The sequence below is a fragment of the Oncorhynchus clarkii genome, chromosome 27 (assembly GCF_045791955.1).
Source record: "Oncorhynchus clarkii lewisi isolate Uvic-CL-2024 chromosome 27, UVic_Ocla_1.0, whole genome shotgun sequence".
Lineage (NCBI taxonomy): Eukaryota > Metazoa > Chordata > Actinopteri > Salmoniformes > Salmonidae > Oncorhynchus > Oncorhynchus clarkii.
Genome location: NC_092173.1, coordinates 43,948,130 through 43,970,646, shown reverse-complemented (window position 1 = coordinate 43,970,646; position 22,517 = coordinate 43,948,130). Strand labels below are relative to the sequence as shown.

The window sequence follows — 22,517 nt, the reverse complement described above, 5'->3', positions numbered from 1 at the left end:
TCTATGTTCTACCTTCATATGAATCTATATCTATGTTCTCCCTTCATATGAATCTATATATATGTTCTACCTTTATATGAATCTATATCTATGTTCTACCTTCATATTGAATCTATATCTATGTTCTCCCTTCATATGAATCTATATCTATGTTCTACCTTCATATTGAATCTATATCTATGTTCTCCCTTCATATTGAATCTATATCTATGTTCTACCTTCATATGAATCTATATCTATGTTCTCCCTTCATATGAATCTATATCTATGTTCTACCTTCATATGAATCTATATCTATGTACTACCTTCATATTGAATCTATATCTATGTTCTCCCTTCATATGAATCTATATCTATGTTCTACCTTCATATGAATCTATATCTACGTTCTCCCTTCATATTGAATCTATATCTATGTTCTACCTTCATATGAATCTATATCTATGTTCTACCTTCATATGAATCTATATCTATGTTCTACCTTCATATGAATCTATATCTATGTTCTACATTCATAATGAATCTATATCTATGTTCTCCCTTCATATTGAATCTATATCTATGTTCTACCTTCATATGAATCTATATCTATGTTCTACCTTCATATGAATCTATATCTATGTTCTACCTTCATATTAATCTATATATATGTTCTACCTTCATATTGAATCTATATATATGTTCTCCCTTCATATTGAATCTATATCTATGTTCTACCTTCATATGAATCTATATCTCTGTTCTACCTTCATATTGAATCTATATCTATGTTCTCCCTTCATATTTAATCTATATATATGTTCTCCCTTCATATTGAATCTATATCTATGTTCTACCTTCATATGAATCTATATCTATGTTCTCCCTTCATATGAATCTATATATATGTTCTACCTTTATATGAATCTATATCTATGTTCTACCTTCATATTGAATCTATATCTATGTTCTCCCTTCACATGAATCTATATCTATGTTCTACCTTCATATTGAATCTATATCTATGTTCTCCCTTCATATTGAATCTATATCTATGTTCTACCTTCATATGAATCTATATCTATGTTCTACCTTCATATGAATCTATATCTATGTTCTACCTTCATATGAATCTTTATCTATGTTCTCCCTTCATATGAATCTATATCTATGTTCTACCTTCATATGAATCTATATCTATGTTCTACCTTCATATGAATCTATATCTATGTTCTCCCTTCATATGAATCTATATCTATGTTCTACCTTCATATGAATCTATATCTATGTTCTACCTTCATATGAATCTATATCTATGTTCTACCTTCATATGAATCTATATCTATGTTCTACCTTCATATTGAATCTATATCTATGTTCTACCTTCATATGAATCTATATATCTATGTTCTCCCTTCATATGAATCTATATATATGTTCTACCTTTATATGAATCTATATCTATGTTCTACCTTCATATTGAATCTATATCTATGTTCTCCCTTCATATGAATCTATATCTATGTTCTACCTTCATATTGAATCTATATCTATGTTCTCCCTTCATATTGAATCTATATCTATGTTCTACCTTCATATGAATCTATATCTATGTTCTCCCTTCATATGAATCTATATATATGTTCTACCTTTATATGAATCTATATCTATGTTCTACCTTCATATTGAATCTATATCTATGTTCTCCCTTCACATGAATCTATATCTATGTTCTACCTTCATATTGAATCTATATCTATGTTCTCCCTTCATATTGAATCTATATCTATGTTCTACCTTCATATGAATCTATATCTATGTTCTACCTTCATATGAATCTATATCTATGTTCTACCTTCATATGAATCTATATCTATGTTCTACCTTCATATTGAATCTATATCTATGTTCTCCCTTCATATTGAATCTATATCTATGTTCTACCTTCATATTGAATCTATATCTATGTTCTCCCTTCATGTTGAATCTATATCTATGTTCTACCTTCATATGAATCTATATCTATGTTCTACCTTCATATGAATCTATATCTATGTTCTACCTTCATATGAATCTATATCTATGTTCTCCCTTCATATGAATCTATATCTATGTTCTACCTTCATATTGAATCTATATCTATGTTCTCCCTTCATATGAATCTATATCTATGTTCTACCTTCATATTGAATCTATATCTATGTTCTACCTTCATATTGAATCTATATCTATGTTCTCCCTTCATATGAATCTATATCTATGTTCTCCCTGCATATGAATTATATTGAATCTATATCTATGTTCTCCCTTCATATTTAATCTATATCTATGTTCTCGCTTCATATTGAATCTATATCTATGTTCTACCTTCATATGAATCTATATCTATGTTCTACCTTCATATTGAATATATATATCTATGTTCTACCTTTATATCTTTATCTATTCACATGACAAAAAAAGGCAAATTATGAATCATTACTTTGCTCCAAACAGATGTCACCTACATTAAATGCTGATTGGTACACTAGTTTATAGAAAGGCCCTTATTCAGAATGCAGTTTTCTTTAGCATTAGTACTGAGTCTTATTAGTACGTGGGTTGTTGGACTCAATCTATTACCTTTTGCCCACAATTTAAAGGCAGAGGAAAGAGACAGAGAAGGGGGAGAAAGAGAGGAGAAAGGGGGAAAAAGGGAGGAGAAAGAGAGGAGAAAGGGAGGAGAAAGGGGGAGAAAGGGGGAGAAAGAGAGAGAAAGGGGTGAGAAAGGGGGGAGAAAGAGAGAGAAAGGGAGGAGAAAGGGGGAGAAAGAGAGAGAAAGGGAGGAGAAAGAGAGAGAAAGCGAGGAGAAAGAGAGAGAAAGGGGGGAGAAAGAGAGAGAAATGGGGGACAGAGAGAGATGAGGAGAGAGAGAGAGAGAGAGAGAGAACGAGAGAGGGAGGAGAAAGGGGGGAGAAAGAGAGAGAAAGAGAGAGAAAGGGAGGAGAAAGAGAGAGAAAGCGAGGAGAAAGAGAGAGAAAGCGAGGAGAAAGAGAGAGAAAGGGGGGAGAAAGAGAGAGAAAGGGGGGAAGGAGAGAGATGAGGATAGAGAGAGAGAGAGAGAGAGAGAGAGAAAGGGAGGAGAAATAGAGAGAAAGGGAGGAGAGAGAGAGAGGAGGAGAGAGAAGGAGAGAGAGAAGGAGAGAGAGAGAGAGAGAGAGAGAGAGAGAGAGAGAGAGAGAGAGACAGAGAGAAAAGATGGATGATTTTAATTTTGAGACAGACTGGTTGTGATGTGCCAGCTAACTGCTGGCATTTCATGTGGCCTACGTGCGCTGTGAGCTACTTGTTCCGTACGTGCGCGTCATCTAAATCAGAAAGTCTCATACCACAGCCTCCTCCATTAATCACCCAGACACACTGGGCAGACACAGACAGAGACGCAGACGGAGACATAGACACAACCCACCAGGAACGGCTGCTCCCTGCTACAAATTTTCAATAAAGACCTAGCATCGGTCCTAAATGGCACCCTATTCACTATTTAGTGCACTACTTTTGACCAGGGCCAATAGAACTTAATATGGAATAGGGTGCCATTTCGGAAGCACACTCAGACCCAGACACAACCAGCAGGAACTACTGCTCCTGCTACAAATCTTTAACAAAGACCAAGTGTCACATTGACTCCTCAGAGCCAGAATGTGACATTAAAGAGACATTAAGACTAAATCATTGAAGGATTCTATTCAATTGAAATGAAGAAAAATGTCTCTTTTTATAACATTGTAAAGTCATCAAAAAAAGTAATGTCCCTTTTTCAGGACCTTGTCTTTCAAAGATAATTCGTAAAAATAACTTCACACTATCTTCATTGTAAAGGGTTTAAACACTGTTTCCCATGCTTGCTCAATGACCCATAAACATCTAATGAACATGCACCTGTGGAACGGTCGTTAAGACACAGTCGTTAAGACACAGCTTACAGACGGTAGGCAATTAAGGTCACAGTTATGAAAACGTAGGACACTAAAGAGGCCTTTCTACTGACTCTGAAAAACACCAAAAGAAAGATGCCCAGGGTCCCTGCTCATCTGTGTGAACGTGCCTTAAGCATGCTGCAAGGAGGCATGAGGACAGCAGATGCGACCAGTGCAATGAATTGCAATGTCCGTACTGTGAGACGCTTAAGATGGCGCTACAGGGAGACAGGACGGACAGCTGATCGTCCTTGCAGTGGCAGACCACGTGTAACAACACCTGAACAGGATCGGTACATCTGAACAGCACACCTGCGGGACAGGTACAGGATGGCAACAACAACTGCCCGAGTTACACCAGGAACACACAATCCCTCCATCAGTGCTCAGACTGTCCGCAATAGGCTGAGAGAGGCTGGACTGAGGGCTTGTAGGCCTGTTGTAAGGCAGGTCCTCACCAGACATCACCGTCAACAACGTCGCCTATGGGCACAAACCCACCGTTGCTGGACCAGACAGGACTGGCAAAAAGTGCTCTTCACTGATGAGTCGCGGGGTTGTCTCACCAGGGGCGATGGTCGGATTTGCGTTTATCGTCAAAGGAATGAGCGTTACGCCGATGCCTGTACTCTGGAGCGGGATCGATTTGGAGGTGGAGGGTCCATCATGGTCTGGGGCCGTGTGTCACAGCATCATCAGACTGAGCTTGTTGTCATTGCAGGCAATCTCAACGATGTGGATTACAGCGAAGACATCCTCCTCCCTCATGTGGTACCCTTCCTGCAGGCTCATCCTGACATGACCCTCCAGCATGACCACCAGCCATACTGCTCGTTCTGTGCGTGATTTCCTGCAAGACAGGAATGTCAGTGTTCTGCCATGGCCAGCGAAGAGCCCGGATCTCAATCCCACTGAGCACGTCTGGGACCTGTTGGATCGGAGGGTGAGGGCTAGGGCCATTCCCCCCATAAATGTCTGGGAACTTGCAGGTGCCTTGGTGGAAGAGTGGGGTAACATCCAAGAACCAGCCAATCTAGTGCAATCCATGAAAAGGAGATGCACTGCAGTACTTAATGCAGCTGGTGGCCACACCAGATACTGACTGTTACTTTTGATTTTGAACCCCCCCCCCCCCCCCCCCCCCCCCCCCTTTGTTCAGGGACACATTATTCCATGCTTGTTATGTTCATACACATATTTTACACGTGTTAAGTTTGCTGAAAATAAACACAGTTGACAATGGGAGTATGTTTCTTCTCTTGCTGAGTTTATATCATTTTTCATTGACTGTGACTTTCACAAGGCTGTGTTTTCCCTTTGAGCTAAAGTCTAGGCATTAAGTCTAAGCTTCAGATCTTAGGCAAAGTAGCCTAGTGGTTAGAGCGTTGGACTAGTAACCAGAAGGTTGCAAGTTCAAACTCCCAAGCTGACAAGGTACAAATCTGTCGTTCTGCCCCTGAACAAGGCAGTTAACACACTGTTCCTAGGCCGTCATTGAAAATAAGAATTTGTTCATAACTGACTTGCCTGGCTAAATTAAGGTAAAACATCAGGTGAGGATCGTTCACTTTTTTACATTCTACCCTTACCTTGTACTTGCTTGTAACAAACTGCCCAAAACTCTCACTGAACCCTCTCTCTGAGACAAACTCTGTGTGACTTTTCATCTGCAGCAGAGGTTACCATCCCCCACCTCAGCCTGACTTATTCATGAGTGACCGGCTCAATTCGGTCCTATGTGTTATAAAGAATTTTTTACATTTTTTACATTGGATAAAAAGTAGATACTCAGAGATAGAAAATAATGCAGTTGAGGAACAAAGTCATTCTGCTTTGAAAGTTGACAACTTGGGGGCCTCCCGGGTGGCGCAGTGGCTAAGAGACTCTGGGTGCCATCAGAGACTCTGGGTTCGCGCCCAGGCTCTGTCATAACCAGCATGTCCTTGTCTTGTCACGCACCAGCAGTGCGCGATGAGTGCGCACTAACCAAGGTTGCCAGGTGCATGGTGTTTCCTCCAACACATTGGTGCAGCTGGCTTCCAGGTTGGATGCGCACTGTGTTAAGAAGCAGTGCAGCTTGGTTGGGTTGTGTATCTGAGGACGCATTACCTTCAACCTTCGTCTCTCCCGAGCCCGTACGGGAGTTGTAGCAATGAGACAAGATAGTAGCTAATAAAACAATTGGATACCATGAAAAAGGGGTAAAATTCAAAATAAAATGAAAGATGACTTTTGAGAAAATGGCCCTTGAATGTACATGTATGTACATGAATGTACATGTAATGGAGAGCTCTTCTTTGTTTCCTCTTAAGTGTGAACGATGCCTCAGGATGGTAAGTTGGTGGTTGAAGATATCCCTCTAGTGGTGTGGGGGCTGTGTTTTGGCAAAGTGGGGTTATCATCAGATGTCTTCTGATGTGTCTTCTGACCCCTCCTGTCTCATCCTCCAGTATTTATGCTGCAGTAGTTTATGTGTCGGGGGGCTAGGGTCAGTCTGTTATATCTGGAGTATTTCTCCTGTCTTATCCGGTGTCCTGTGTGAATTTAAGTATGCTCTCTCTAATTCCCTCTTTCTCTCTTTCTTTCTCTCTCTCGGAGGACCTGAGCCCTAGGACCCTTAGGACTACCTGGCATTATGACTCCTTGCTGTCCCAGTCCACCTGGCCGTGCTGGGTCTCTATGGTGTAGACATGTTCATGAAATACAATAAATGGCCGTAATCACCCCCAGACACACCTGGCAAACTTGATGGGTCATGTAATCATCTGGCGAAGTCTTTTGTTTAGACAGCTAAACAATGAAACCAAATGGCGCTTTCAAGACAACTGAGAACTTGGACAACTATGAGATCAAAAGGTTGGAATCCCGAGTTGGATGACTATCCCCTCAAAAAAATCCCAGTCAGAGCTTTTTTTTTTCCAGAGTTCCCAGTTGTTTTGAACACAGTGAATATGGTAATAATCACAACCAATACTACTAGCAATACAAAACTGATTGTCAAAGCTAGCCACCATGCATTAATCTGCAAGTAGCTAAAGCTAACTAATTAGGTTCAATGTTACCTAGCTAGCTAACATTAGGTTATAACTAGCAATGCATATAGCTTCCTGAGATATAAATAATATTACAACACAGATCATACACGTAACATTAGCTAGCGAGCCAGCCAGCTAACGGTAGCTAGCTAACAGTATGCTTTAACTTGGAATGAAAGCAAATTTCTGACAAAATTAGAAACTTATAATATCTGAAAATGTAGCTAGATTGATTCTCTCACCCGTATACATGGATGGATGCTTCTCCCTCTCTGTCACGGTTGCCATGGTTGCCCTTTAGTTTGAAGATGTAATCTCTGTCACGGTTGCCATGGTTGCCCTTTAGTTTGAAGATGTAATCTCTGTCACGGTTGCCATGGTTGCCCTTTAGTTTGAAGATGTAATCCAGAGAGATGTGTTTTATACAACAACCTTCTGTGTGTTTGTTCTCTTTTCTACTTTCTACTCCCTCCACATATTTGCAATCAAACGCCAGAATTTTCTCCATCTCCTTAGCGATCATACTCTGCTTCCACTGGGCATTCCACTGATTTCAAAACTCTGTCAACTTCTTCTGTGACAACATCACTGTTTTTTTGTTGTGTTTTTTTATTTAATTTTTTACCCGTTTTTTTCTCCCCAATTTCGTGGTATCCAATTGTTTTAGTAGCTACTATCTTGTCTCATCGCTACAACTCCCGTACGGGCTCGGGGGAGACGAAGGTTGAAAGTCATGCGTCCTCCGATACACAACCCGACCAAGCCACACTGCTTCTTAACACAGCGCGCATCCAACCCGGAATCCAGCCTCACCAATGTGTCGGAGGAAACATCGTGCACCTGGCAACCTTGGTTAGCACGCACTGCGCCCGGCCCGCCACAGGAGTCGCTGGTGCGCGATGAGACAAGGACATCCCTACCGACCAATCCCTTCCTAACCCGGACGACGCTAGGCCAAGGCCAATTGTGCGTCGCCCCACGGACCTCCCGGTCGCGGCCGGTTACGACAGAGCCTGGGCGCGAACCCAGGGACTCTGATGGCACCCGGCAGGCTGACAACAACACTGTTGATTGCTGTTTTAGAGGACTCCACACTGTCCGTACATCAGGGATTTCCTCTTCGTCTGATTCATTTTCAGAGTCGGAGAGAGTCAGCACGGCACGATTGTCCTCCGGAATGTGGAGAGCAGTACAGCAGCAACACTTATTGCAGTTATTCGTGATATCTTTCAAAAAAGCTGAGGTAGAAAGCATACAGGGGTTGGCATACAATACATGTTGCATTACCGCCACCTACTGGACTGGAGTATAACTCCCTTATATGTTGCTTGAAAATAATAATACAGAATATATAACTTTTTTTTTTAAATCAACAAATACACATCACCCTACACTCACTAAAAACCCACCACCCTACTCCACTATTTAAATCTCTCTAGTCCTACCTCTTGCCAACAGCCTGAAAGGACGAGACACCACCACTCAACACACCCTGTTACTCTTCTGAAGTCAAGTCTCGTACACCCAAATAACTCTCTGCGGCTGCCACCACAACCTCAATTTTCTGCGACTTACGTTCCATCCCTGCAGTACAGTTGATAACCATTGCTATAAATGCTAAAAATCCAATCTCACTGAAGTATATATATATGACTTGTTGGCCTCTCCCTCTGTACTGGTACAGATCTACTCTGCACACCACTCCTCTCAGGATCCCTTTCAATTGACCCATCTTCCTCTACTTTCTTCACTACCTCAGCATACAACAACTTCTGCTCCACTCTAACCCTGGAAACCTCACCCTGCATCTCTCTCACAGGGGACATTTCTGATCCACAGCCTCATGGGCACCCCCCTACAATTAACACATACCACTACTTTCCCCAATGCTACACATTACTTTGTCTCATGCCCTTCTGCACACTTCTCACACCTAGGAACCTCCCACCTACACACTGCTGCCACATAGGAACACCTAGGAACCTCCCACCTACACACTGCTGCCACATAGGAACACCTAGGAACCCCCCACCTACACACTGCTGCCACATAGGAACACCTAGGAACCTCCCACCTACACACTGCTGCCACATAGGAACACCTAGGAACCTCCCACCTACACACTGCTGCCACATAGGAACACCTAGGAACCTCCCACCTACACACTGCTGCCACATAGGAACACCTAGGAACCTCCCACCTACACACTGCTGCCACATAGGAACACCTAGGAACCTCCCACCTACACACTGCTGCCACATAGGAACACCTAGGAACCTCCCACCTACACACTGCTGCCACATGCCCATAAGTTTGACACCTGTAACAACGTAATGTATTGGGTACAAAAGCTCACACATGTTAACTTATATATCCTGCGTCGCACCAAATGACGAGAGTCACAAACGCTGGAAATATTACCCTTCAGTTGGTCAACTTTCACATTTACAGTTACCCCAGTAATCACTCCTTTCAATGGCGGCCTTTTCTTGAGAGCAAAACAATTCACATCTCTTTTGCAAAATTAGTTTAACATGGAGCGCATGCTTCCTCTGACCTGCAGAAACACCAGCAATTATCACCAGGCCACTTCTGCTTACCTTCCCCGATTCCACAGCACCCAACTTTTGTTTTCACCCACCCTGAAACCACAAATGGATCAGCCAAAAGGCAAGGGTACACTTTTTCCAAACATGTCACTGCTACCGTCAGAGTCATCTTCATCCTGACCCTCGTGCAAGCCTTGGGCTCAGAGAACTTCACCACACCCACCGTGTCCGATACTTCACCCTCACTCACTTCCATTTCTCTTCCTGTCTTCGATCCGGTGTACAGCTCACACTTTCTACCGTTCTTCTTTAACAAACCATCTCCCTTTTTTTCCACAATTTTGAACTGATTCAAGCCCACCCTCCCTCTCTCTCTTCGACTTCCTCTGCCTCTCTTTTTCTATTCCATTCCTTATTATAATACTGCACTTCTCCTGACATACATCTTGTTCTTGCCCTCTCAAGGGACACCATTTTCCTTCCTCCACACAGACTCCAAACGTGCTGTCATGCACCAAAACTCGAAGCGCATTACCTACACACATACTGAGCAGCTCATGTTATAGACAGAAGCATGTTACACGGCAGACAAATCAGAACTCATCTGATGGCATGTCCAGCCCGTTCATCTTACGGCTAGCGGGAAGGTTCCTCCCTTTTGTCACGTTCTGACCTTTATTTCCTTTGTTTTGTCGTTATTTAGTATGGTCAGTGAGTTGGGGTGGGCAGTCTATGTTTGTTTTTCTATGATTTTGGAATTTCTATGTTTCGGCCTAGTATGGTTCTCAATCAGAGGCAGGTGTCGTTAGTTGTCTCTGATTGAGAATCATACTTAGGTAGCCTGGGTTTCACTGTTGGTTTGTGGGTGTTTGTTTCCGTGTCTGTGTTTGTCGCCACACGGTACTGTTTCGGTTTGTTCACGTTTATTGTTTTTGTATTTCATAGTGTTCAGTTGATGTTTTTAAATAAACAACCATGGACACTTACCACCACGCATCTTGGTCCGATCCTTGCTACACCTCTTCAGAGGAAGAAATCAGCCGTTACACCTTTTATAGTGGCTCAACCAAACTAGGCTCGTAATTTAACATTTGTATAAGTATTTACAGATGGCATACACGTTTGTTATTAAGACACATGAAAGTTCATGTTCCAGAAGGCATTTCTGCCAGAAAAAAAACGCATTTTGATTTAAAAAAAATGCATGTTTACGTCCAAATGACTCTCCTGTGAAGTAGTGACGTGCGACATACGCCTAGTTCCTGAAACGAGGCACATATGTGGCACATTTCTCCAGTGGCAAAAGCCACTTCATACCTCTGTGTTAGGGACCAGATTGCCAGAGAACGCAGTCAGCTTACCTGGTCAGCCACTCACAGACCCTATCAGGTTGGGCAACAGAACCCTATTCCTGTCAGTTCTTGAGTTGGACACAAGGGTGCAGAGAGACAACAGATCAGAACTTGGCACCACCTCAACACAACTCACCACTAGACCCTGCCTACAAGGACAAGAACTCGGCACCACCTCAACACAACTCACCACTAGACCCTTCCTACAAGGACAAGAACTCGGCACCATCTCAACACAACTCACCACAAGACCCTTCCTACAAGGACAAGAACTCGGCACCATCTCAACACAACTCACCACTAGACCCTTCCTACAAGGACAATAACTTGGCACCACCTCAACACAACTCACCACTAGACCCTTCCTACAAGGACAAGAACTCGGCACCACCTCAACACAACTCACCACTAGACCCTTCCTACAAGGACAAGAACTCGGCACCATCTCAACACAACTCACCACAAGACCCTTCCTACAAGGACAAGAACTCGGCACCATCTCAACACAACTCACCACTAGACCCTTCCTACAAGGACAAGAACTTGGCACCACCTCAACACAACTCACCACTAGACCCTTCCTACAAGGACAAGAACTCGGCACCACCTCAACACAACTCACCACTAGACCCTTCCTACAAGGACAAGAACTCGGCACCACCTCAACCCAACTCAACACTAGACCCTTCCTACAAGGACAAGAACTCTACACCACCTCAACAGGTGGTACAGCCTCCAGCCTGGACTTCCTAACCGTGTGTTAGTGTGTGAATGAGAGTGGACTTTGTTGGGGTTCATGTATAAACAATGTAACTGCATGTGTTTTTCCATGCTAGTATGTTGTTACTTCACGCCTGTGTACGAGTCTTGCAACATTATGTGTTTATTTACCTGTTACTTCCATGTTGTTACATTCTGCCCAAAACCTGTTACTTCCTTGTTGTTACATTCTGCCCATACCTGTTACTTCCTTATTGTTACATTCTGCCCATACCTGTTACTTCCTTATTGTTACATTCTGCCCATACTTGTTACTTCCTTATTGTTACATTCTGCCCAAAACCTGTTACTTCCTTGTTGTTACATTCTGCCCATACCTGTTACTTCTGTGTTGTTACATTCTGCCCATACCTGTTACTTCTGTGTTGTTACATTCTGCCCAAAACCTGTTACTTCCTTGTTGTTACATTCTGCCCATACCTGTTACTTCCATGTTGATACATTCTGCCCATACCTGTTACTTCTGTGTTGTTACATTCTGCCCATACCTGTTACTTCTGTGTTGTTACATTCTGCCCATACCTGTTACTTCCTTGTTGTTACATTCTGCCCATACCTGTTACTTCTGTGTTGTTACATTCTGCCCATACCTGTTACTGCTTTATTGTTACATTCTGCCCATACCTGTTACTTCTGTGTTGTTACATTCTGCCCATACCTTTTACTTCCATGTTGTTACATTCTGCCCATACTTGTTACTTCTGTGTTGTTACATTCTGCCCATACCTGTTACTTATGTGTTGTTACATTCTGCTCAAAACCTGTTACTTCCTTGTTGTTACATTCTTCCCATACCTGTTACTTCCTTATTGTTACATTCTGTCCATACCTGTTACTTACTTGTTGTTACATTCTGTCCATACCTGTTACTTACTTGTTGTTACATTCTGCTCAAAACCTGTTACTTCCTTGTTGTTACATTCTGCCCATACCTGTTACTTCCTTGTTGTTACATTCTGCCCATACCTGTTACTTCCTTGTTGTTACATTCTGCCCAAAACCTGTTACTTCCTTGTTGTTACAATCTGCCCATACCTGTTACTTCCTTATTGTTACATTCTTCCCATACCTGTTACTTCCTTGTTGTTACATTCTGCCCAAAACCTGTTACTTCCTTGTTGTTACAATCTGCCCATACCTGTTACTTCCTTATTGTTACATTCTTCCCAAAACCTGTTACTTCCTTGTTGTTACATTCTGCCGTTACCTGTTACTTCCTTGTCGTTTCTGAACCAGCGGATGTGTGCCGCAGGCTTGCTGCCAGATGTGGTGCAGATCAGAGTGATCTCATCTCCCTCCATGGCTGGCTTAGTGAACCCTGTGATCTCTGGTCGCTCTGGGACTCCTGCAGGACAACAACAATTCATAACAACAACACCGAAAATCATCAACAACAACAACAACAAAACACCCAGTCAACAAGAACTGTATTAACATAACAACGCGTTAGGTTAAAAAACAGAACAACTCTATTATTTAATTACAAATACTGTCCTTCTAATAACCTCAATCAACATTCATTCTTCATGTGTAGTGAGATGCCCTTCTTGCCTAAAACAATCAATACGCTTCCCCATCAACCTTTAGGGGATCGTTAAACAGTCCAACCAATTAAACGACGACTGCTGTCTGAGTTAGGAGCATTAGCACTGTGTAATTGTCAGTCCTAAGGTGTGTAGAGATCCAAACGGAACCCCAATCCCTACTCTCTCTCTCTCTCTCTCTCTCACTCACTCACTCTCACACTCTCACACTCTCACACACACACACTCTCACTCACTCACACACACACACACACACACACACACACACACACACACACACACACACACACACACACACACACACACACACACACACACACACACACACACACACACACACACACACACATACACACACACACACACACACTCACACTCACACTCACACACGCACAGGCACACACACACGCACACACACTCACCCAGTACAGTGAGGAAGGCCTTGGTGGTCTTGACAGGCATGGTGAACAGGGAGCATGTGTACTGGCCCTCGTCTGATAGGCTGATGTCACTGATGCTGATGGTAAGCTCCGCCCACGTTGCCCGAACCAGCTCGATCCGGTTGTCCCTCAAGGCTGGGGAACACACAGTGAACACATAGTAAACACACACACACTGTGGGACACACAGGAAGGACCATCAGACACACAGAGCTGGGGGGACACAGACACACATTCACAGGATCCAATAAAGTTCACAGTTCTTCAGATGAGGGGAGTTCGTCTCTACTCAAAAGTAGTGCACTATGTTGGTAATAGGGTGCAGTTTGAAACATAGCCATATGTAGGTAAGGCTAGATGGGAGTGTCTGTGTGTATGGCTAGATGGGAGTGTCTGTAGATTGGGATAGAATGAAATGTATAGAGGTAAGGCTAGATCGGGAGTGTCTGTAGATAGGGTTAGAATTAAATGTATAGAGGTAGGGCTAGATCGGGAGTGTCTGTAGATAGGGTTAGAATGAAATGTATAGAGGTAGGGCTAGATGGGAGTGTCTGTAGATAGGGTTAGAATGAAATGTATAGAAGTAGGGCTAGATGGGAGTGTCTGTAGATAGGGTTAGAATTAAATGTATAGAGGTAGGGCTAGATGGGAGTGTCTGTAGATAGGGTTAGAATGAAATGTATAGAGGTAGGGCTAGATGGGAGTGTCTGTAGATAGGGTTAGAATGAATGTTATGGAGGTAGGGTTAGATGGGGAGTGTCTGTAGATAGGGTTAGAATGAAATGTATAGAGGTAGGGATAGATGGGAGTGTCTGTAGATAGGGTTCGAATTAAATGTATAGAGGTAGGGCTAGACGGGAGTGTCTGTAGATAGGGTTAGAATTAAATGTATAGAGGTAGGGCTAGAGGGAAAGAGGGACGACTGTGCCTTGGGGAGGCAGGATCAAGAATGTAAAATGTATTATATGAAGAGGCCTCTCCCTGTGCTCTCCTGTGGCTGGCTGGCAGGCTGTAACAGCAGGTACTACTGCTGAGTGGGAAACACTGGATGTGCGCTGCTGTGTCAAATGACCTACCTGAGAAAGGTGTGTATGCTTGTGTGTGTTGCGAGTGTGAGTGTGTGCGTCCATGTGTCTGAAATGCTGTGCGAGAGACAACAGGTTTGAGATGACCTTTCTGTTAGCAGTATGGTGCTACATCAGCTTCAAAAGAGACCAGTCACACCTCAATGAACATATCACCACAGACCAGTCACATATCACCACAGACCAGACACATACCACCACAGACCAGTCACCACCTCAATGAACATATCACCACAAAGCAGTCACATATCACCACAGACCAGTCACCACCTCAATGAACATATCACCACAGAGCAGTCACATATCACCACAGACCAGTCACATATCACCACAGACCAGTCACATATCACCACAGAGCAGTCACATATCACCACAGTCCAGTCACATATCACCACAGACCAGTCACATATCACCACAGACCAGTCACATATCACCACAGACCAGACACATATCACTACAGACCAGTCACATATCACCACAGACCAGTCACATATCACCACAGACAAATCGTCTCACTACTGTCTCTATAGCCACATATTTGAAAAATCACATCAAACCTGAAACTTTTTTTTTTTTTTTTACTTGACATGAATAAGATATTCAGACACACCGCTGACTTGCATATTAAGTTAATTAATTGGGCAGTGCATTGGTATTACTGTATATCTTTGCATTTATACATTAAATATGCTGAATTAATTTCTTCATCCTGATTGTTAAAGTTGAGAGGGCATATGTATTGGTCGAAGTCAAATATCACCAAACAGACCTAATTTGGTGGTCACCTAAGAACATGGTGTTGGCATCTAATCCAAGGATTCCCAAACTTGGTCCTGGGCCCCTCCTGGGTACAAGTTTTTTTAATTTTTTGGGGCCATATTACTACACAGTTGATTAAAAAGAATCAACTAATAATTAAAAAATAATCAACTAATAATTAAAGAATAATCATCTAATAATTAAAAATAATAAACTAATAATTAAAAATAATAAACTAATTATTAAAAATAATAAACTCCTCATCAAGCTTTGATTATTTAAATCAGCTGTGTAGTGCTAGGGCAAAAAACAAAATGTGCACCCAGGGGTGGGGGTTGGGGTGGGGGGGGGGGGGGGGTGTCCTCCGGTAGCCTCCGGTAGCAGTTGAGTTAAATGCTTTGTATCGTTAGTTTGATCGTTTGTTAATCATGATCTTCTAATCACACTGGACAAATGAGGGAGGTTGTGAAGACATTAAAGGTCTTAATGATTCACCATTATTCATATCAGACACCGGTTGTTCCAGTTGCTTAATTGAAAATACCACCTAGAACAACACTGAACATCTAAGAAAGCGATTACAAGTTCCTCGTTAACAACACCTTGTCGTCTCCCAGTTACTCACGATAATTATTAACATGCACACCGAGGCAAACCAAGGCTAATTGTAGAGCATGTGAGGCCGCTGAGGGGAAGACGGTACATAATAATGGTTGGGACGGATCAAATGGAATGGAGGCAAATCATGTGTTTAGATGAATTGGATACAGTCCCACTGATTACGCTCCAGCCATTTACCAGGAGCCCGTCCTCCCCAATTAAGGTGCCACAAACCTCCTGTGTTACATCTTAACCAGCCAGAGAGAAGAAGAGAACAACTACAGCTTTAATCAGCCAGAGAGAAGAAGAGAAAAACTACAGCTTTAATCAGCCAGAGAGAAGAAGAGAACAACTACAGCTTTAATCAGCCAGAGAGAAGAAGAGAACAACTACAGCTTTAATCAGCCAGAGAGAAGAAGAGAACAACTACAGCTTTAATCAGCCAGAGAGAAGAAGAGAACAACTACAGCTTTAATCAGCCAGAGAGAAGAAGAGAACAACTACAGCTTTAATCAGCCAGAGAGAAGAAGAGGACAACTACAGCTTTAATCAGCCAGAGAGAAGAAGAGAACAACTACAGCTTTAATCAGCTAGAGAGAAGAAGAGAACAACTACAGCTTTAATCTGCCAGAGAGAAGAAGAGAACAACTACAGCTTTAATCTGCCAGAGAGAAGAAGAGAACAACTACAGCTTTAATCAGCCAGAGAGAAGAAGAGAACAACTACAGCTTTAATCTGCCAGAGAGAAGAAGAGAAAAACTACAGCTTTAATCAGCCAGAGAGAAGAAGAGAACAACTACAGCTTTAATCAGCCAGAGAGAAGAAGAGAACAACTACAGCTTTAATCAGCCAGAGAGAAGAAGAGAAAAACTACAGCTTTAATCAGCCAGAGAGAAGAAGAGAACAACTACAGCTTTAATCAGCCAGAGAGAAGAAGAGAACAACTACAGCTTTAATCAGCCAGAGAGAAGAAGAGAACAACTACAGCTTTAATCAGCCAGAGAGAAGAAGAGAACAACTACAGCTTTAATCAGCCAGAGAGAAGAAGAGAACAACTACAGCTTTAATCAGCCAGAGAGAAGAAGAGGACAACTACAGCTTTAATCAGCCAGAGAGAAGAAGAGAACAACTACAGCTTTAATCAGCCAGAGAGAAGAAGAGAACAACTACAGCTTTAATCAGCCAGACAGAAGAAGAAAACAACTACAGCTTTAATCAGCCAGAGAGAAGAAGAGAACAACTACAGCTTTAATCAGCCAGAGAGAAGAAGAGAACAACTACAGCTTTAATCAGCCAGAGAGAAGAAGAGAACAACTACAGCTTTAATCAGCCAGAGAGAAGAAGAGAACAACTACAGCTTTAATCAGCCAGAGAGAAGAAGAAAACAACTACAGCTTTAATCAGCCAGAGAGAAGAAGAGAACAACTACAGCTTTAATCAGCCAGAGAGAAGAAGAGAACAACTACAGCTTTAATCAGCCAGAGAGAAGAAGAGAACAACTACAGCTTTAATCAGCCAGAGAGAAGAAGAGAACAACTACAGCTTTAATCAGCCAGAGAGAAGAAGAGAACAACTACAGCTTTAATCAGCCAGAGAGAAGAAGAAAACAACTACAGCTTTAATCAGCCAGAGAGAAGAAGAGAACAACTACAGCTTTAATCTGCCAGAGAGAAGAAGAGAACAACTACAGCTTTAATCTGCCAGAGAGAAGAAGAGAACAACTACAGCTTTAATCAGCCAGAGAGAAGAAGAGAACAACTACAGCTTTAATCAGCTAGAGAGAAGAAGAAAACAACTACAGCTTTAATCAGCCAGAGAGAAGAAGAAAACAACTACAGCTTTACTGTAATCAGCCAGAGAGAAGAAGAGAACAACTACAGCTTTAATCAGCCAGAGAGAAGAAGATAACAACTACAGCTTTAATCAGCCAGAGAGAAGAAGAGAACAACTACAGCTTTAATCTGCCAGAGAGAAGAAGAGAACAACTACAGCTTTAATCAGCCAGAGAGAAGAAGAGAACAACTACAGCTTTAATCAGCCAGAGAGAAGAAGAGAACAACTACAGCTTTAATCAGCCAGAGAGAAGAAGAGAACAACTACAGCTTTAATCAGCCAGAGAGAAGAAGAAAACAACTACAGCTTTAATCAGCCAGAGAGAAGAAGAGAACAACTACAGCTTTAATCAGCCAGAGAGAAGAAGAAAACAACTACAGCTTTAATCAGCCAGAGAGAAGAAGAAAACAACTACAGCTTTAATCAGCCAGAGAGAAGAAGAGAACAACTACAGCTTTAATCAGCCAGAGAGAAGAAGAGAACAACTACAGCTTTAATCAGCCAGAGAGAAGAAGAAAACAACTACAGCTTTAATCTGCCAGAGAGAAGAAGAGAACAACTACAGCTTTAATCTGCCAGAGAGAAGAAGAGAACAACTACAGCTTTAATCAGCCAGAGAGAAGAAGAGAACAACTACAGCTTTAATCAGCCAGAGAGAAGAAGAGAACAACTACAGCTTTAATCAGCCAGAGAGAAGAAGAGAACAACTACAGCTTTAATCAGCCAGAGAGAAGAAGAGAACAACTACAGCTTTAATCAGCCAGAGAGAAGAAGAAAACAACTACAGCTTTAATCAGCCAGAGAGAAGAAGAGAACAACTACAGCTTTAATCAGCCAGAGAGAAGAAGAGAACAACTACAGCTTTAATCAGCCAGAGAGAAGAAGAAAACAACTACAGCTTTAATCAGCCAGAGAGAAGAAGAAAACAACTACAGCTTTAATCAGCCAGAGAGAAGAAGAGAACAACTACAGCTTTAATCAGCCAGAGAGAAGAAGAGAACAACTACAGCTTTAATCAGCCAGAGAGAAGAAGAAAACAACTACAGCTTTAATCTGCCAGAGAGAAGAAGAGAACAACTACAGCTTTAATCTGCCAGAGAGAAGAAGAGAACAACTACAGCTTTAATCAGCCAGAGAGAAGAAGAGAACAACTACAGCTTTAATCTGCCAGAGAGAAGAAGAGAACAACTACAGCTTTAATCTGCCAGAGAGAAGAAGAGAACAACTACAGCTTTAATCAGCCAGAGAGAAGAAGAGAACAACTACAGCTTTAATCAGCCAGAGAGAAGAAGAGAACAACTACAGCTTTAATCAGCCAGAGAGAAGAAGAGAACAACTACAGCTTTAATCAGCCAGAGAGAAGAAGAGAACAACTACAGCTTTAATCAGCCAGAGAGAAGAAGAGAACAACTACAGCTTTAATCAGCCAGAGAGAAGAAGATAACAACTACAGCTTTAATCAGCCAGAGAGAAGAAGAGAACAACTACAGCTTTAATCTGCCAGAGAGAAGAAGAGAACAACTACAGCTTTAATCTGCCAGAGAGAAGAAGAGAACAACTACAGCTTTAATCAGCCAGAGAGAAGAAGAAAACAACTACAGCTTTAATCTGCCAGAGAGAAGAAGAGAACAACTACAGCTTTAATCAGCCAGAGAGAAGAAGAGAACAACTACAGCTTTACTGTAATCAGCCAGAGAGAAGAAGAAAACAACTACAGCTTTACTGTAATCAGCCAGAGAGAAGAAGAAAACAACTACAGCTTTACTGTAATCAGCCAGAGAGAAGAAGAAAACAACTACAGCTTTAATCAGCCAGAGAGAAGAAGAGAACAACTACAGCTTTAATCAGCCAGAGAGAAGAAGAGAACAACTACAGCTTTAATCAGCCAGAGAGAAGAAGAAAACAACTACAGCTTTACTGTAATCAGCCAGAGAGAAGAAGAGAACAACTACAGCTTTAATTTGCCAGAGAGAAGAAGAAAACAACTACAGCTTTACTCAGCCAGAGAGAAGAAGAGAACAACTACAGCTTTAATCAGCCAGAGAGAAGAAGAAAACAACTACAGCTTTAATCAGCCAGAGAGAAGAAGAGAACAACTACAGCTTTAATCAGCCAGAGAGAAGAAGAAAACAACTACAGCTTTAATCAGCCAGAGAGAAGAAGAGAACAACTACAGCTTTAATCAGCCAGAGAGAAGAAGAGAACAACTACAGCTTTAATCAGCCAGAGAGAAGAAGTTAACAACTACAGCTTTAATCTGCCAGAGAGAAGAAGAGAACAACTACAGCTTTAATCAGCCAGAGAGAAGAAGAGAACAACTACAGCTTTAATCAGCCAGAGAGAAGAAGAAAACAACTACAGCTTTAATCTGCCAGAGAGAAGAAGAAAACAACTACAGCTTTACTGTAATCAGCCAGAGAGAAGAAGAAAACAACTACAGCTTTACTGTAATCAGCCAGAGAGAAGAAGAGAACAACTACAGCTTTAATCAGCCAGAGAGAAGAAGAGAACAACTACAGCTTTAATTTGCCAGAGAGAAGAAGAGAACAACTACAGCTTTAATCTGCCAGAGAGAAGAAGAGAACAACTACAGCTTTAATCTGCCAGAGAGAAGAAGAGAACAACTACAGCTTTAATCTGCCAGAGAGAAGAAGAGAACAACTACAGCTTTAATCAGCCAGAGAGAAGAAGAAACCAACTACAGCTTTAATCAGCCAGAGAGAAGAAGAGAACAACTACAGCTTTAATCAGCCAGAGAGAAGAAGAAACCAACTACAGCTTTACTGTAATCAGCCAGAGAGAAGAAGAGAACAACTACAGCTTTACTGTAATCAGCCAGAGAGAAGAAGAGAACAACTACAGCTTTAATCAGCCAGAGAGAAGAAGAAAACAACTACAGCTTTACTGTAATCAGCCAGAGAGAAGAAGAGAACAACTACAGCTTTAATCAGCCAGAGAGAAGAAGAGAACAACTACAGCTTTAATTTGCCAGAGAGAAGAAGAGAACAACTACAGCTTTAATCTGCCAGAGAGAAGAAGAGAACAACTACAGCTTTAATCTGCCAGAGAGAAGAAGAGAACAACTACAGCTTTAATCAGCCAGAGAGAAGAAGAGAACAACTACAGCTTTAATCTGCCAGAGAGAAGAAGAGAACAACTACAGCTTTAATCAGCCAGAGAGAAGAAGTTAACAACTACAGCTTTTTGCTGCCAGAGAGAAGAAGAGAACAACTACAGCTTTAATCAGCCAGAGAGAAGAAGAGAACAACTACAGCTTTAATCAGCCAGAGAGAAGAAGAGAACAACTACAGCTTTAATCTGCCAGAGAGAAGAAGAAAACAACTACAGCTTTAATCTGCCAGAGAGAAGAAGAGAACAACTACAGCTTTAATCAGCCAGAGAGAAGAAGAGAACAACTACAGCTTTAATCTGCCAGAGAGAAGAAGAAAACAACTACAGCTTTAATCTGCCAGAGAGAAGAAGAGAACAACTACAGCTTTAATCAGCCAGAGAGAAGAAGAAAACAACTACAGCTTTAATCAGCCAGAGAGAAGAAGAGAACAACTACAGCTTTAATCAGCCAGAGAGAAGAAGAGAACAACTACAGCTTTAATCAGCCAGAGAGAAGAAGAGAACAACTACAGCTTTAATCAGCCAGAGAGAAGAAGAAACCAACTACAGCTTTAATCAGCCAGAGAGAAGAAGAGAACAACTACAGCTTTAATCAGCCAGAGAGAAGAAGAGAACAACTACAGCTTTAATCAGCCAGAGAGAAGAAGAGAACAACTACAGCTTTAATCAGCCAGAGAGAAGAAGAGAACAACTACAGCTTTAATCAGCCAGAGAGAAGAAGAGAACAACTACAGCTTTAATCAGCCAGAGAGAAGAAGAGGACAACTACAGCTTTAATCAGCCAGAGAGAAGAAGAGAACAACTACAGCTTTAATCAGCCAGAGAGAAGAAGAGAACAACTACAGCTTTAATCAGCCAGAGAGAAGAAGAGAACAACTACAGCTTTAATCAGCCAGAGAGAAGAAGAGAACAACTACAGCTTTAAGCCAGAGAGAAGAAGAGAACAACTACAGCTTTAATCAGCCAGAGAGAAGAAGAGAACAACTACAGCTTTAATCTGCCAGAGAGAAGAAGAGAACAACTACAGCTTTAATCTGCCAGAGAGATGAAGAGAACAACTACAGCTTTAATCAGCCAGAGAGAAGAAGAAAACAACTACAGCTTTAATCTGCCAGAGAGAAGAAGAGAACAACTACAGCTTTAATCAGCCAGAGAGAAGAAGAGAACAACTACAGCTTTACTGTAATCAGCCAGAGAGAAGAAGAAAACAACTACAGCTTTACTGTAATCAGCCAGAGAGAAGAAGAAAACAACTACAGCTTTACTGTAATCAGCCAGAGAGAAGAAGAAAACAACTACAGCTTTACTGTAATCAGCCAGAGAGAAGAAGAAAACAACTACAGCTTTAATCAGCCAGAGAGAAGAAGAGAACAACTACAGCTTTAATCAGCCAGAGAGAAGAAGAGAACAACTACAGCTTTAATCAGCCAGAGAGAAGAAGAAAACAACTACAGCTTTACTGTAATTTGC

At 41.8% G+C, this 22,517-nt stretch overlaps 1 protein-coding gene across 1 annotated transcript in view; it reads right to left on the bottom strand.

Annotated features, from left to right (window-relative positions):
• LOC139385868 (cell adhesion molecule 2b) overlaps positions 1–22,517 on the bottom strand; it is a 476,978-nt gene that overhangs the window by 80,731 nt on the left and 373,730 nt on the right. Inside the window, exons 4-5 of the mRNA XM_071131148.1 lie at positions 13,621–13,773; positions 12,862–12,999 (exon numbers count right to left, since the gene is read on the bottom strand). Of these exons, the coding sequence (XP_070987249.1) occupies positions 12,862–12,999; positions 13,621–13,773 (291 nt within the window). The remainder of the gene's footprint in view (positions 1–12,861; positions 13,000–13,620; positions 13,774–22,517) is intronic.